Below are 15,179 nucleotides of genomic sequence, written 5' to 3'. Positions count from 1 at the left end.
TAGCATGGCACAGTTGGCATCATTTTTGAAACTGTCCCCCACGTCACATTACATTGTTTTTTTTTTTTTTTTGTAGTTTACAATAACAAAGGCAGCTACATAAGTGAATCATAGTTGAATACCACTTGATAGAATGTGTCAGCTTCAATAGGGGGCTGGACAGCAAAAGATAACGCGAGGAAGATGTACAAAGGAGCCAGAGAGTCACTGCCTGGATCACTGGTGAATCAGTGGTGACATGGACAAAGTCTAAAAAATGAGGACAACATATGCCAAACAGACAAACATAATGAAAGAAAAAAAGTCATTACAAGTAGATCTTAACAAACACTGACTGAAAGAAGCTTCAGAGGACACTTTGCTTTTGCAGTACGGACTCAAAAATGACCACTGAGTTGAATCAACAGCGCTAACAGTTGCTTTGTTTGTCCTGTTTCCACTGCACTGCTATTACTGTTTTCTACTCCTAAACCATTTAGCAGCCAGACTTCACAGACCTGCTGTAGCAAGCTGACCGCTGAAGATAAGCGCAGCAGTATTTGGTGTTGCATATGTCTGCATATTTAAAATTTGAATTTAATTTGGTTGTGTCTCTCAGAGGAACTAAAAAAAGGTTTTACACTGTTTATAGGTTACAATATGAATTCAAAATCTTAAGACATGCTCTGTGCAAGTCTTTAAACAGATTCTGTTTGATTTGTTCTGCCATTTTATATCTGTACAGTCCCATACCATTTCTAGGCACCTGTTACTTAATATAGCAGATATGACAGTGTGAGATCTCCTGCAGTGATTTGAGTTTCCCTTAGAGATGATGCCTCGGTGAGCGCAGCTGAGGGACCCTGTAGCCCAAAATTTTACTGAGGAGACACATGGTTCTCTATGCCATGAATGAGCATTTCATCTGTCACTCAAATTAAAATAAAATAATTTACATGAAGTTAAAAACGTGGGATTGTAAGAAAGAAAGCACCCATGCATCCTACAGACCGACATGTCTCCTTGGCTCTCCTGCAACACAGCCCACCTACATTTTGGTCAGTTTTTTTCCACACCTTTTGGAAACTTCTGCTACTGTTATGTCAGACGACTGAGGTGCTTTATCAGTGTTAGTCCAGGCATAGTCACCATGGCAACTGGGTCTGAGCAAGAGTCACCAGAGGAGAGAAAGTACCATAGTTCACTTTGATTGAAGAGTTTTTTTTTTCTCCAATATTATTCATCTCCATGCAGCCTGTGACTTAAACAGCCTGAGTCACTGTCTTTGTCTTCAACGTGTGTTGCTGTTCTCAGCTTTCTCTGTTTTACATAAAAATATCTTCCATAGTGTAATAATGGCACTGTCATTACCTGCCATCTTAAGCTTTAATAAATCATAGCCTGTGATGTATCTTGAGATATATTGAGGCCAGAGATGGCATGAAATGGCAGACCCATTATTACACTATTAAAAATTAAGCCTCCAATATCATTTTCTCCTTGTTAGCCAGAAGGATCTGCACTATTTTACCATTTTTTTTTTTACAATTTTAATTAAAATTGTGGCCAGAAAGGCTGATTAGGTTTTAGTCTCACAGTCTGGTATGCTTGTTATAATTATCTTATTTAGCTAATTGCCTTTTTTAGAACTGTGCAAAATATAATTTGTAAGGTATTTTCCCCCATGTGTCCCAACAATAACATTAGTACTATCAGACCAGCAAAAAGGTGCTCAACCCAATTCTCTGCACAGTCATACTGTGAATTGAAAAACATCAGTGGTTATTAAATCACTGCAAGTCTCTTGTCTATTTTAATTTGTAAGTTGTATATGTTTATGAGACAATACAATGCTACAGAGGATGACTTTATGTCAAATGCCATGGGCCTGATAATGTTAGCTGTCTGTCATAGCTGATTTTTATTGCTTTGAGTTACAGTTATTGTGTTGATTGTATTGCTTGGTTCAACATAGTGCCCTTTGTTGATGTACTCTGCTGCTTTTATACCGTAACAGCATACACTGTTGGCCTTCTGTACATATGGGATATGCGATGAGCTAACTATTTAACAAACCCACTTTCCAAAGTTCTCTCCACAGGAAATATAAGAAGAGCCGATCAACTAGGCAACCAAGAGTTAATACCACACGCACATAAACTGCTAAATGGGTCTATACATCATTACTTGATGCACAGAATCTTTGCTTGTTTTAAAAAAAATGGCATTGGCATTTGAATGATTAAATCATAGCCTGTATGTTTTTGCAGATAATTAATTAGAAAAATAACAATTTATTTAACATCTAATATGTTTTGTCAGTAGACCGTGGATTTTGCTATTCACTCTTATATGAGGCAGTTGGCCATCACTGTTCAGAACAGACAAATGTGTCATAAGACATACTCTGCACTGTATCCTGTGTTTTAATTAGTCTGTTATTTAGCTGATATACCGTGTGGATGTAGCGCTGCTCTGTCTCTCCTGACTGTATCAGCAGAAGTAATGGGATTTAGATAAATGTTGGCCAGTGGGAAATCCAGGATGATGGGAAATTCCTGTAGGCCATTTGAAATAGTATAGCCACATAAAATGTGGCAGTTTACTGCTGATGTTGACTAATACAGTCTTAAAGCTAACAGAACTGTTTATTTTTCATCTACTGTCGAGCATCTTACAGTCCAAATCTATTTGTTTTCCCAAGTTCAGTTTCTGAGGGGAATGTACTTTTCAAAAAAGTTTTGTACATTTTTTTACTGAGCCTTTCATCTGATACATACAAAAGGTTGTTATTCACCTAACAGGTGCTCTTCTCCTGTTTCCTCAGATCGGACTTTGATGTGCTGCACCTACTAAGGCATGAAATAAGTCACCCATGTGTGGTTCAGAGAGTCAGAGCAGTCTCATTTCAGCGTGCCCCTGTTAAGGACCCTCTGGTGGCTACACCGCCGATTCACAGGACATGTACGGCAGTGCCAGAGCTGTAGGCCATATAGAGAGCAGCCCCGCACGGTCCCCGCGCCTGCCAAGGTCCCCCAGACTGGGCCATCGGAGGGCCAACAGCGGGGGCGGGGGTGGTGCGGGGGGCAAGACGCTCTCCATGGAGAACATCCAGTCCCTCAACGCTGCCTATGCTACTTCAGGGCCCATGTACCTGAGTGACCACGAGGGCGTGGGCTCCACTGCCACCTACCCCAAAGGTACTATGACTCTGGGTCGCGCCACCAGCCGGGCCATGTACGGGGGCCGCGTCACAGCCATGGGCAGCAGCCCCAACATTGCTTCAGTGGGGCTGCCCCATGCTGACCTTCTGTCTTACAGTGACCTGGGCTCCCTCTCCATGCTGCACCCCCACCACCACCAGGGGGTGCCCTCTGCCCTGCTGAGGCAGGCGGTGCGGGGCAGTGGGGGGGAGCTGCTGGAGATGCAGGCCCAGCTCAGGGAGATGCAGAGGGAGAATGAGATGCTGCGCAGGGAGCTTGACCTGAAGGACAGTAAGTTGGGCTCTTCCACCAACAGCATCAAGAGCTTCTGGAGTCCTGAGCTGAAGAAGGAGAGAATAATGAGGAAAGAGGAGGCTGCACGCACATCAATCCTTAAAGAGCAAATGAGAGTCACTCATGAGGAGAACCAGGTGAGACCAGCACTTTGAGGTAATTCACTCAATACTGCAGTAAATATCAGTTGCTGCTAGTATGTTGTCTCTCTATTTTTTCAAGTACTGTCTCTTTTGATCTGTGCCTCTGCTTTCACCATTCTTTTCTCTGCAATAGACCAATGTCACCCCCAGTCCAAGAAATCAGAGAATTACTGCAGTCAGTCATGTTTTTCAGTACTTGTGGAAACCTTTCTGGAAAGAGTTCTTTGTGTACATAAATATTTAACACACACTCTCCTCGCCTAGTACTCCAGTACAGAATCAATGTCAGAGAGACCACTTGAGCCACAGGAAATACAAAACCCTTTAATCTTGTTTTCTATAATCTAGTTTTTGAAATCTGTGCTAATATACAGAGCCTTGAGCCCTGTGTGAAGACATTGTCTACTCTTGATGATGACACTGCCAACAGGTGAATTGTAGCTTCTGTGTAGAGTTTTGCCACAGTGACACTTTATTTTAGTTTATTTTATCAGATTGTCGTTATCAGATTGTCCACAGAGAGTGAGATTGCTTGCCTCATTATGGGGGTGTAGTCATGGCCCAGTTAAATCAGTAACTGACAACAGTAGGCACAAGGCCCAGAGACAAATGTCAAGGACACTTAAACACTTAATGTTTGTCTTACTCTCTCTCTCTGTCTCTCTCCCTTTCCACAGTCTCTCCTTTACTTAGTCGGACTTTGACCATTTCTATCTGTCCACCTCTGTTCATCTGGCCTTCACTATTTTCAAATACAGTTCAGTGCTTCTTTTTTGTTTTGTTTGTCCTGACAGAACGCAGAAAAAAACACAATTTGCAGATATACTCCCCACTATATACTATATGCCCCACACGTATTCTTCTAACAGTAAGCTAAAAATGTGATACCATTAATTGCAATAATGTAGACGTAAAAACACAAACATCACTCATTGCACTTGGGTTCAACATGGAACGATGCTGTCCGTGTTCGCCTAATTTTGATGATATTCATGTTTAACCTCAGTTGCTGGATTACATTTTCCTCTTCAAATTGAGAAACAAATTTCATCTTCTTTGGGATATCCAATATATAACAGCAAATAGTTAGCTGACTCATAGTGCAGACAAAACGTTTGCATATTAAACCCTTCCTTTAGTTTGACATTTCCACTGCAAGCAAAAGTGCACGACACACTGAGATAGATCGTGGAATAGGTCAACGTATTGCTTAACTGGATAGATGAAGCTATACAGTGTTTTTTTTTTTTTTTTTCTTTTTGAGACAGGCTGTGGCATGATGCAGCAAATTACACAACGCCTCAAGCAACGTAAAGGCTGAATTTTACCAGCTGGTTGTGGTCTTTTGCGCCAGTCTGTCTACGTTTCTGTCTGAGGAAGTGAGTGATGCTGTCAGACGCGGAGTAGCCAGTAGGCCACTCATTACTCAAAGCGGCGCACGCTGTTAACTCCACCTCTTCAAGGTCATAGCAGGACACCATTAGTGTGACCCTTAAATGAGACCGGTCTGTCTGTGCGCGTCTGCTTGGATGTGGACATTCCCTTCCAAAACGAATAGGTTTTCACTTGAGCTCAAAGAGGCTGCAGTTTTCCAGCTCGTCCCTGAAGCAGTGCCACGCCGGGAAGGATGTCGAGCTCTCTGCCTCACAATCGGATGGTTTTACCTGCTGGCGATCCCTAGAGGGGAGCCAGAGGTACTTTGATTCCTTTATATCTTTATGATTCATGAAAATGTGCAAGGACAATGTTGTGGAAAAGAATGTGCCTGTTCAAGCTAAACCAGCACTGCCACTGACAGAACCCAAGCCATTCATCATTTCACTTATTTCTTATGTTCAGTGCGATTAAATACTCAGCATGAATCCTCTTGTACAATATATTTTTAGCTTGGCTTCATACACTGTAGGAGCTGAATGTGTCCGGCAGAATATGAAAGCTGTGGGCTTTTATGCCTTTGTGCTCGATACAAAGAAAAGACTCTTTTTTTTTTTTATCCTCAGCCTTGTCCATCAGTGTTCGCTCTGACTCTGCACTGAATGATATTTATATCCCTCTTGGTAGGGTTCATTAATGAAGTATGTCAGCTAATAAAAGGCAGATGTGCCTTGTTACTATAATTGGTCTTTTCTGTCTTGATTTCTGGGGCTGTGAGGCGTTCTTACGTAAGTGTACACTTACGGTGGGATGGTTTGGTCACACCCATCGGGCTGACTGAGGAGCAAATTGCCTCATTAATAATGGAGTAATTTCAGGCCAGTCATTAACTCTGTCTTGTAGCACCCTTTACAATTGCATCAGGTACCTCAGGCCTCTATTAGCTTGAGCAAATGCCATGCATTATTTATCTAGTGAAAAATAAAATCCGGGAATATATGTATATATATATTTTGACCACATCTTAGGAAAATAATAAAGCGATTCAGGCATTAGAGTCTGTTTTGTAAAGCACACACTCCACTGTGAGTGAAATACCAACCATTGCCTGCAGAGCTTCAATCAAGATAGTCGATGGTCATGACTAAAGGTAATGATTAGCCCAGGACTGTTTTGTGTGGTGCATTTTTAATGTACTCTGCAACTGGCTCAGGCTGTTTTAAAGCAGAACCGTTTGACTTGAATTCAGCAGAATTTTTTGTCGTGCTGAAGCTGGACATGAGCTGCTGGAGGCAAGTGTGTGAGCTAGAGCGTACCATATCTGACTGAGTCATGACCACTGCTGTTCAGCCACCCAGTCAGCCTTCATCAACGCAATCCCCAAAATGGAGGCTGAGCTTCTGATCTCACACTGCCTTGTCTGTGCCTCAGACATGACATGTTTTTTTTTCATTTACTGTAAGCTGCTGATTGTTACATGTCACTGCGCAGTCAAAGTGTGAACATGTGAACATGGTGGGACTGTTGTGTCTCACCAAAGCGCAGGGGGGTTGGGCATACAGTATTTGGATCACCCATGTGAATAAGCATGCGTGCCTGTGAGCACTAGTGTACCGTACAGTCTGTGGTGTGTACTGTGTGTGGATGGACATGTTTGCATTTTGGATTAGAGGTTTCTCCCCCTCAGTAGTAGTAGTAGTTATGCCAGCTGCTAATGTGTGTATAGAGGTTTAGTCATCACCACCTGGCTGTATTGTCTGTTGGAGAGGTATTGTCACAATCATTTGTTTGCACGTGTGCTTCATATACAGGCGTTTTGCTGTGTTCAGTCAGAGGCAAACAAGATGAGAAAAGGTATTGATGTTTAGAGCGATGTCATGATGACACGGTGAGCTCATGTGGACACAGGAAGTATCATGTGAGCTAGTCAAAGAGCACATGGATCCTTTCCGTGGCAACCGCCCACCTTATCTGAGCACGTAAGATGGCTGCTGCTCCATCCAGAAGACAGGAAGGTGATGAAATGAGGAGTCCCTCTGTCCTCATCTCATCTCAGCAAAACGAGATGAAATGCAGAGAAGCAGGGAGAGATTTACAAAGAGCAAGGCTGGTAAGATTAAGGTGGGAGTGGAGGGTGGAAGAACAAAGCAAAAGGGATAAGACATGTTACAGTCCACTGGTGTCTTTTTCCTCCAGAGCTGCATAGTTTTAGATTAGATCAGAGCAGTGCCAACAGAGCAGACATGTCCATCTTAACAAGTAAAGTAAGAATCCAACGGTGAAGATGTATTCTTCATCGTTGGACAAGAAGGTGAATTCCTGTCATTTCCACTGCTTTTACTTTAGGAACTGTCTGGAAACATATGTAAACACAATACACTGAAACATGACATAAAAATAGAGATTACTTCATTTGACATAGTCTAATCTAAAATCATGATATTTTAAGGTGTAAGAGTGAGATTTTCTTTCACTGCATATTAGGATTAGGATAATATGCAGGGATGAGGGAGTCATACATAGAGTGAAAGAAAAAGGAAAAGCGCTCTGAGAAGAAGAGTGGGTTTATTACTGCAAACTTATTTGAGCTATGTGTCATGTTTTGTATTGAACTCCACAAAAATACAGCAGTTTATGTAACAGCTTGTTAAGGATCATTGTCCATGTTGTTCCTCTTCTCCTCTTGGTATGGAGCGCTGAGTGACTCTCCACTGTCTCAGCTGTAGGAAGCAGCGACATGCTGACACATACTCAGATAGGATCAAATATTACTTGGATCAAGGGGTGTTTACCCCGAACACTGTCTTGAATCAACACCTGCATGGCAATGGTTTTGCGTTTTCAATTTATTTGAATGGGTTATTGATTGGAACTGGTAGATAGACTGTTTGGTTTTGTGCAAAATAACTGTGAAATGAAACAGCTTCACCTCATCATTACACACTGGCTGTGGATCGCTGAGTATTTTACTCACTAAACTAAGATGGTCAACATGGTAAACATACCATCATCGTGTTAGCTTTGTCACTGAATCATAGATGGTGTATAAAGATATACATCTTTATATACAGTCATTTTTGTGAACATGTTAGGAGGCTGATGCTCAGAGAATGCCATCTTTTTGAGACTTAGTGCTATAAATGCTGAAATGAAAAGTTTGTGTGTGTGTGTGTGTGTGTGTGTGTAATATCACAATTCACTTTGACACTGAGCAAATGAAAGGGAGCCTAGCTCTTAATATCTGCCCAAGTTTTCAGATAATAAACAGAAAAATAAATAAAAGATATTAGCAATGACCTACTACACACTTGGTGAATGGTGAAAAGTACTGTAAGGAAAATATAATTCAGTATTCAGTATAATATTACTTACTTTTTCCCTGCTTGCTGTCCTGACTCTCAGTTTTCTGCATTCACATCACTTTCCACCTTTCTCTTTTATCTTAGTGGAGATGGATAAATGCCACGTTTGCTGGCATGGCTGTGGGTGTAATTGTATATTGTCTGCCATCACGACATACAACACAGAGATTAAGAATATAGTGAGCAATAGGCCTCTCTGACTCAGTGCTTTGGAGCTGTCCATCTGTCAGATACAAACACCCACTCTTTCTAACACACATACACATATACAATATACCACACATGTAGCTGCTTGTGCCTGTGCCACCTGATAAAAGAACTGAATGTCACCAGCTTTCAGTATCAATCTGTGGGCAGAGCAGCTTCAACAGTTTTCATGTTTCATTGCAAAGCGCATTTTTAGCAGTGCTAGTGGAGTGGCAGTAGGTATGTCGGTCAGTTGGCTTTTCCAGCACATTGGTCCAGACTGAAATATCTTAACAGCTATTGGATGAATTGCTATGAAATTTAGACATTCATTCACCGTCCCTTCAGGGGAAAAGTCAATCTCCTGACTCTCCCGCCACAATGAGGTGGACATTTTTGATTTTTAGTCAAGTATCTTATTTGGATATTGGATGGTTGCCATGGTTGTCATCCTCTGGGACATTCATGGTCACCAGCGGATGAATCATATTGGCTTTTCCTCTACCACCAGTACAGGGTCAAAGTTTTTATTTACCAGTGAAACACAGTACATCATTCCCATATCTACTTGATGGATGGCCACAACATTTTTACAGGCATTCATGGTCCCAAGGTGATGAATCTTAATTACTTAAGTGGTCCCCTGACTTTTTTTTTTAAATTTGGTGCATTCATGTCCCTGTCAGGATGAATTGTTATAACTTTGATCATTCTTTAATTTTCCTCTAGTGCCACCTTTAGGTCAAAAGTTTAATTTCAGTTTTGGTTTATGACCAAATACCTGCAAAACTAATTCCCATCAGTATCAGCTGTACTATGTGTTTACTGCTAATGAGCAAATGTCAACATGTCAACACTCTAAACTAAGAGGGTGAACATAATAGTACGACTTCGTAACATAAAGTAAAGCCTCACACAGCTGCTACCATGCCTGCAGACTCTTAATCTTGTGAAAAATCAAACCTGCAGCGTGCTGCTGGATTTGTAATTAACTTGCATGTAAGTAGACTGAGCTTTTGGCATTGTGAGGTTTTGAGGAGATGAGGAGGATGGCAGAATCCAGCTCCTTGTCTATTGTAGCTCTCAGAAGGATTTTGTGTTTCTGCACAAAAGGATTTTTGACAGCCAGTTACTCCTGGCTGCCCCAGGTGTCAGTAAGAGGGGGAAGCACTGTAGCTCAACGTCTCTGCTTGACTCGTGAAACCCCTGGAAGCTCATTTTCAGGATATGCAGCGGAAGAGAAGCCTTCCTGTGAGGTTTGGTGACCACAGCTCCAGTATCTGCTGAGTCATGACTGACTCACAGGAACTGGTACAATTTTGCTGTGGATGACGGGGGAGATACAGGAAGACTGGCCATATAGACACTTTAACCCACAGTGCAATTATGCAAATGGAATCACTGGAGTGCCTCCTGCAGTTTAGTTCCAAGACAGCAGGTTATTGATCAGGGCAAAGAGACAGAGCACTGATGAGAAAGAGAGAGGGAGCAGTGTCAGGAACAAGCAGGGGAGCAGCACTGATATTTTCAGGGAGTTACTCTCGACATGCTCATAACTCATGAAGGAAACCAGCCATTTCTCATTTTGATTGGTTAAACTGACCACAGCAATATCGCATGTGTTAAATAATGGTTGAGAAGACATATTTTAAAGTATTTTATATACATAGGAGCTTATAAATGATTATTTATGAAAGGATTATTCCACACATATGAGGAAAACCCTTGTGATGTCAATAAAATATTCTAGTTTTAAGGTTTGGACAGTGTACAGATCCTGTCTGTCTGTATTTATAGAAATGCGAGTAAGTGATAGCATGTGCATGCTAATGAATGCAAATTACACTCATACAGTATGAATTTGAGATGTACTAAGTGGTTTCTGTTGATGGACCAAATGCCACTGACTCACATAAGGGAGTGTGACAAAAACTGTTGAAGATGGCAGCGGTCCTGCAGTCAGCTGAAAATTCATCAGGTCCTTCTGCTAACACAAACACTGCCCTCTCTTGGTTGGAAGAGCACATGCTTCACATGACAGTATCACAGCTTGTGCACTGTGGAAGTGAGGCGCGGAGTGTTAGAGGGATGAAAAACAGATTTTGCTTTTTGCTTTTTTTTTTACTTTTCCTTTAATTATTTTTCAGGATTAATACACTGCTTTTTTTTTTTTTTATCTCGGTGTGTTAATAGCGTCAATAGATCAGAGCTGCAACTGATGACTATTTACATTGTGCTGCCAGTTATTTTATTGATTAACTGTTCGGTCTGTAAATGTCAGAAAATAGTGAAAAAAGGCCATCACAATTTTCCAAAGCCACACATCAGACCAACAGTCCAAAACCAAAAGATATTCAGTTTACTATCACATAAGACAAAGGAAAGCAACTAATAATCACATTTGAGAAGCTGGAACTAGATAATATTGACATTCCTGCTTGAAAAATTACTTAAATAAGTATTCAGTTATAGTTGTCGTTTAATTTTCTGGTGAACTAGTAATCAGTTCATCGACTAATCTTTTCAGCTCAACAATAAATTAATTTTGCAACACTACAACAACAACTAATACCTAATCTCATCATTATCTGATCAGCATTACACTACTAATTTTATTTTAAATTGTAATGCTTATACAAGGTTAGTTATTACAAAACCATGGTGATCGATTGGAGCAATTTTACAGCCATGTCAAACCTTTTCCTCATCTCTCTCCAGAAAGGTCATCTTGATAAAGTCATATTTTGTCTGTAGCTATATCGACTTTTTTCCCAGCGGACATTTTGACTTGTCATAGAGGAAAAGCACCGGTGAAACAAAAGTCGTTAATAATGGCTCAGTTCCATCAAGTGTCTAAGTAAGGCATGCCAGTGAGCCAGCATGCAAAAACACCAAGACCCTGCAACAAGCTCACCTGAATGGAAAGCGATCATTATTAAAATGATTGATCCCTTTTGCTTTTCCTGCTATGAAAAGCCAGAGTGTCTGCTGTGAAAAAGGTCTATTGTGAATGGGATGTACTGACTGAGGGCTGAGGATTGATAAACATGCAGCTGGACAGACACTGATGAGTGGCTCTCATTTGAAACCCTGGCTGGTTTGTGTTGATCATCCGTCTCTGTTGCATCATGCTCTGACGCTCTGTTTTTTACCATACATTTGTTTTTTCTGTTCATTCTGCCCATGCTCTGCAGCTGCTGGATGCCAGGAGAACCAAGGTTTGTCCCTATGTTTGCACCACATTTTTGTGTGCACAACATAGAGTCACCTTCAGTGTGGCGTGTATTTTCAGACACCTGGCAATCCCTTTGCACCATACAACCTCCTCTCCTATGAATCCCGTAACCTCCAAAAAGAAGTGAAATATTTGCAGCAGTTCAGTCTACCTCCTTGTCCCGTGAACCCTCATATGTTTCCCCATTAACACTGTAAAGCTATAGAAGGGGATTAACTTGTTTAATTTATGTCACTCCAAATGTGTCTGGTGTTCCATCTCCCTGTAGTACCACAAACCATATAACCCCAGACTGCCTGTAAAGTTGACTTCAGTGTAAGAAACTGTTTCCACTCCTTTATATCCAGGCTGGGCCATTTTCTTGGATTGATCTGTTTTTCTCTGGAGATATCTGCTGGAAGAAAGTTTCAACAGGCAAACTGAGCCTGAATCAGTCTTTGAAAGAAATTGTCCCTTTGGACCTTTGGCCCTAAACTTTATTCCCCTAAACCCAGATCCAACAGCCCTGCACACAAAAAAGATAAATAATGCATAATAGTGTGTGTTTTATTTTATTTTATTCTGGACACACACAAATTCCCAGACCTGCACAGCTTTACTCAGCATATGGTCGTTTCCTCTCTACAGTGTGTGAAAGCTGAAGGTCCAATTATATATATTTCATATTTTGAATCCACCAATGGTAACAGCTCATTATTATCTGATGCTTGAAGTACATTATTTGTATCCAGGCCTCTCAGATTGAGTGTCAGAGAGCAAAGACCTCTGCTGTGCTGCAGGAAAGCATCGGGGTGGTCTTCTGCTTTGATTAACTTTACAGCCCTCATTAATTCTGCTGATGTGTATAAAAACAGAGCAGCCTTTCACAGCACACTAATAAATTAGTCCTTGACAGCTGTGATTTACTCTGAACCTTATTATATTTTCTCTATGAGTAGTAAAATTCTTACTACAATTCCAATGGATTCATTGATTTGATTAAAAGAAAAAGCATTTTTTTCTCACATATTTACCCCAGATAAACCGTACTGTCATCTGACAGTATCAGTTGTTAAATGTTTATATGCTTCTAAAGATATCCCAAGGTAAGTAACGTATTCCCCATGTTTGACCCACTGTAGCATTTTTCCACAGAACCGTGTGCAACAGCATTTCAGAAGTGTGTGTTAATGTGTGGTTACCCTCATGTGTGGTGTTATCAAGACAAACTTTGTGTGTTTATTCCTAAAATCAATAATTGTTGAGTCCGTGTGTGTGTACGTGTGTGTGTGTTTGTGTATGTGTCAATCAGCATCTCCAGATGACGATCCAGGCTCTGCAGGACGAGTTGCGCACACAGCGAGACCTGAACCACCTGCTGCAGCAGGAGAGCGGTAACCGCTCCGCTTCCGAGCACTTCACCACCATCGAGCTGACAGAGGAGAACTTCCGTCGGCTGCAGGCCGAACATGACAGGCAGGCCAAGGAGCTCTTCCTGCTAAGAAAGACGCTGGAGGAGATGGAACTGAGGATTGAGACCCAGAAACAGACACTGGGTGCCAGAGATGAGTCCATTAAGAAGCTGCTGGAGATGCTGCAGAGTAAAGGGCTGCCCCCGGGGCCGGGCAGGGCGTCTGAGGAGGAGGAGCAGGAGAGAGCCAGGCGCATTGCTGAGGCAGAGGCCCAGCTGGGACATCTGGAGGTCATTCTGGACCAAAAGGAGAAGGAGAACATCCATCTGCGAGAGGTATCCTATGACCAAGGTTATGTTGATATAAATACATGAGATCCACTGTGTAAGAGCTGAAAATGACTGCTTTTTATTTTGTCATCACTAGAGGGCAGTACAGAGTGTCACACAATCCATATGCTCTACTCTGCTGCTTAAATTGTAGCATATGGATTATGTAATGTATGAACGGAAAACCGCAGAGCACATCCATTGTATTATATGTAAAGAAAGACTTTTTATGCATTTATTTGTGTTTGTGTTTGTGTTTTTTTTTTCTCTTCAGTCTTGAGTTAAATTGCCCTGCTTTCAGTAGAGCTGACAATAGATTCTGCTCTTCAGGTGCCGAATAATGTTGTCTCTTTTCTGAAAGGAACTGCACAGAAGAAATCAGCTGCATCAGGATCCAAGCAAAACCAAGGCTCTGCAGACCATCATAGAGATGAAAGTAAGAACCTGACTCACCATATACAGCCCGACCACAACCAAATACTGCACGCACCATTACAAGAGACATCTTTAGATAATTTTCCTTCAAATAATCAATATGTAGTTTATTATCCAGCTGCAGTAATTTTCATTTATTATGTTATACATATATGTGAAGGTAAGGTAATTCCTCTGTGACTGTAACAAACTAAATAATCATGGAGAGTTTATCTAAAATCAGATGGCGTATTTATATGTGTTTGAGTCACTGACATTCACAGTCCCCATACCGTGTTAATAACTGCTACATGTCTATAGTTAGGCCTACACTGGTGTGTTCTACTGACTCTATTGTTGTCATTGTGATCCTCAGCAGCTGAGTCAATAGTCAGCACACTGTCCCATCTCTCTATCTCTCTTTCTCACACACAGACACGCAGACACACTGTGTGTCAGCTCACAAAGCAGTTGTGTAAACATAAACAAGAATCAATATAACTGTTCAACATTTGCACTGTCGTAGCCCGCCCAAGATGTATAGCAGCCGAACTGCGACACATTGGTTTCATGACAAGTAGTGGCAAATTTAATCATAGTAATTTACTCTTTAACATTAGAGACTGTGTGTGCAAACATCACAGACTGTGGGTCTGACACTTCAACCACATTTTGTGCATGTTCACCATGTGCAGAGCATCATTTAAAATTTCTTAAGACACAAAACATGTCAGGCTGAATTACAAACACAAGATAAGCAGAATTTTCTATTTGATGTAAGCTGATCATGCATGTCTTAAAATGGCATCTTGGCAAGACGAAGTGGAAGAATGTGTATGTAATGGTTTTATGTAACTTTGAAGCTTCAGAGGAAGTTTGAAGGAGATTTAAATATTGGGGCAAACATTCATATTCAATTAGTATATTATACTTATATAATAAGTATTTAAGAAGATGGACTTTTGGATTGCATTTTCAGACCACTGTTATCAGTTGTGATTGCCTTTAGCTTTCAGCTCAAGAACATTTAATTTCACGCACATTAATATTCCATTCTGTAATGATACTGTATGCAAATATTTATAATATGCTTATATTCTTTTCCAAGGGTAATAATGTCTATTCAGATCAGCACTTGTTGTACAGCAGCTGGATCTGGCAGCAGAGAGAAATCAGGGCCATCCAGCTACTGAACCCACTGTAGACACCCCCAGCCTCACTGCAGAGGCCTGACATCACTTCCTCAAAATAAATCATGACATCATCGCT

At 41.2% G+C, this 15,179-nt stretch overlaps 1 protein-coding gene across 1 annotated transcript in view; it reads left to right on the top strand.

The window, feature by feature from the left end:
* The first annotated feature begins 2,941 nt into the window (after positions 1-2,941).
* Positions 2,942-15,179, top strand: part of erc2 (ELKS/RAB6-interacting/CAST family member 2) — a 34,457-nt gene continuing 22,219 nt past the window's right edge. Inside the window, 3 exon segments of the mRNA XM_022746785.1 lie at positions 2,942-3,613; positions 13,068-13,502; positions 13,858-13,932. Coding sequence (XP_022602506.1) covers positions 2,942-3,613; positions 13,068-13,502; positions 13,858-13,932 — 1,182 coding nt within the window.

Source organism: Seriola dumerili, unplaced genomic scaffold (assembly GCF_002260705.1).
Source record: "Seriola dumerili isolate Sdu_G_001 unplaced genomic scaffold, Sdu_1.0 BDQW01000109.1, whole genome shotgun sequence".
Taxonomy (NCBI): domain Eukaryota; kingdom Metazoa; phylum Chordata; class Actinopteri; order Carangiformes; family Carangidae; genus Seriola; species Seriola dumerili.
This window is presented reverse-complemented; position numbering and strand designations above follow the sequence as displayed.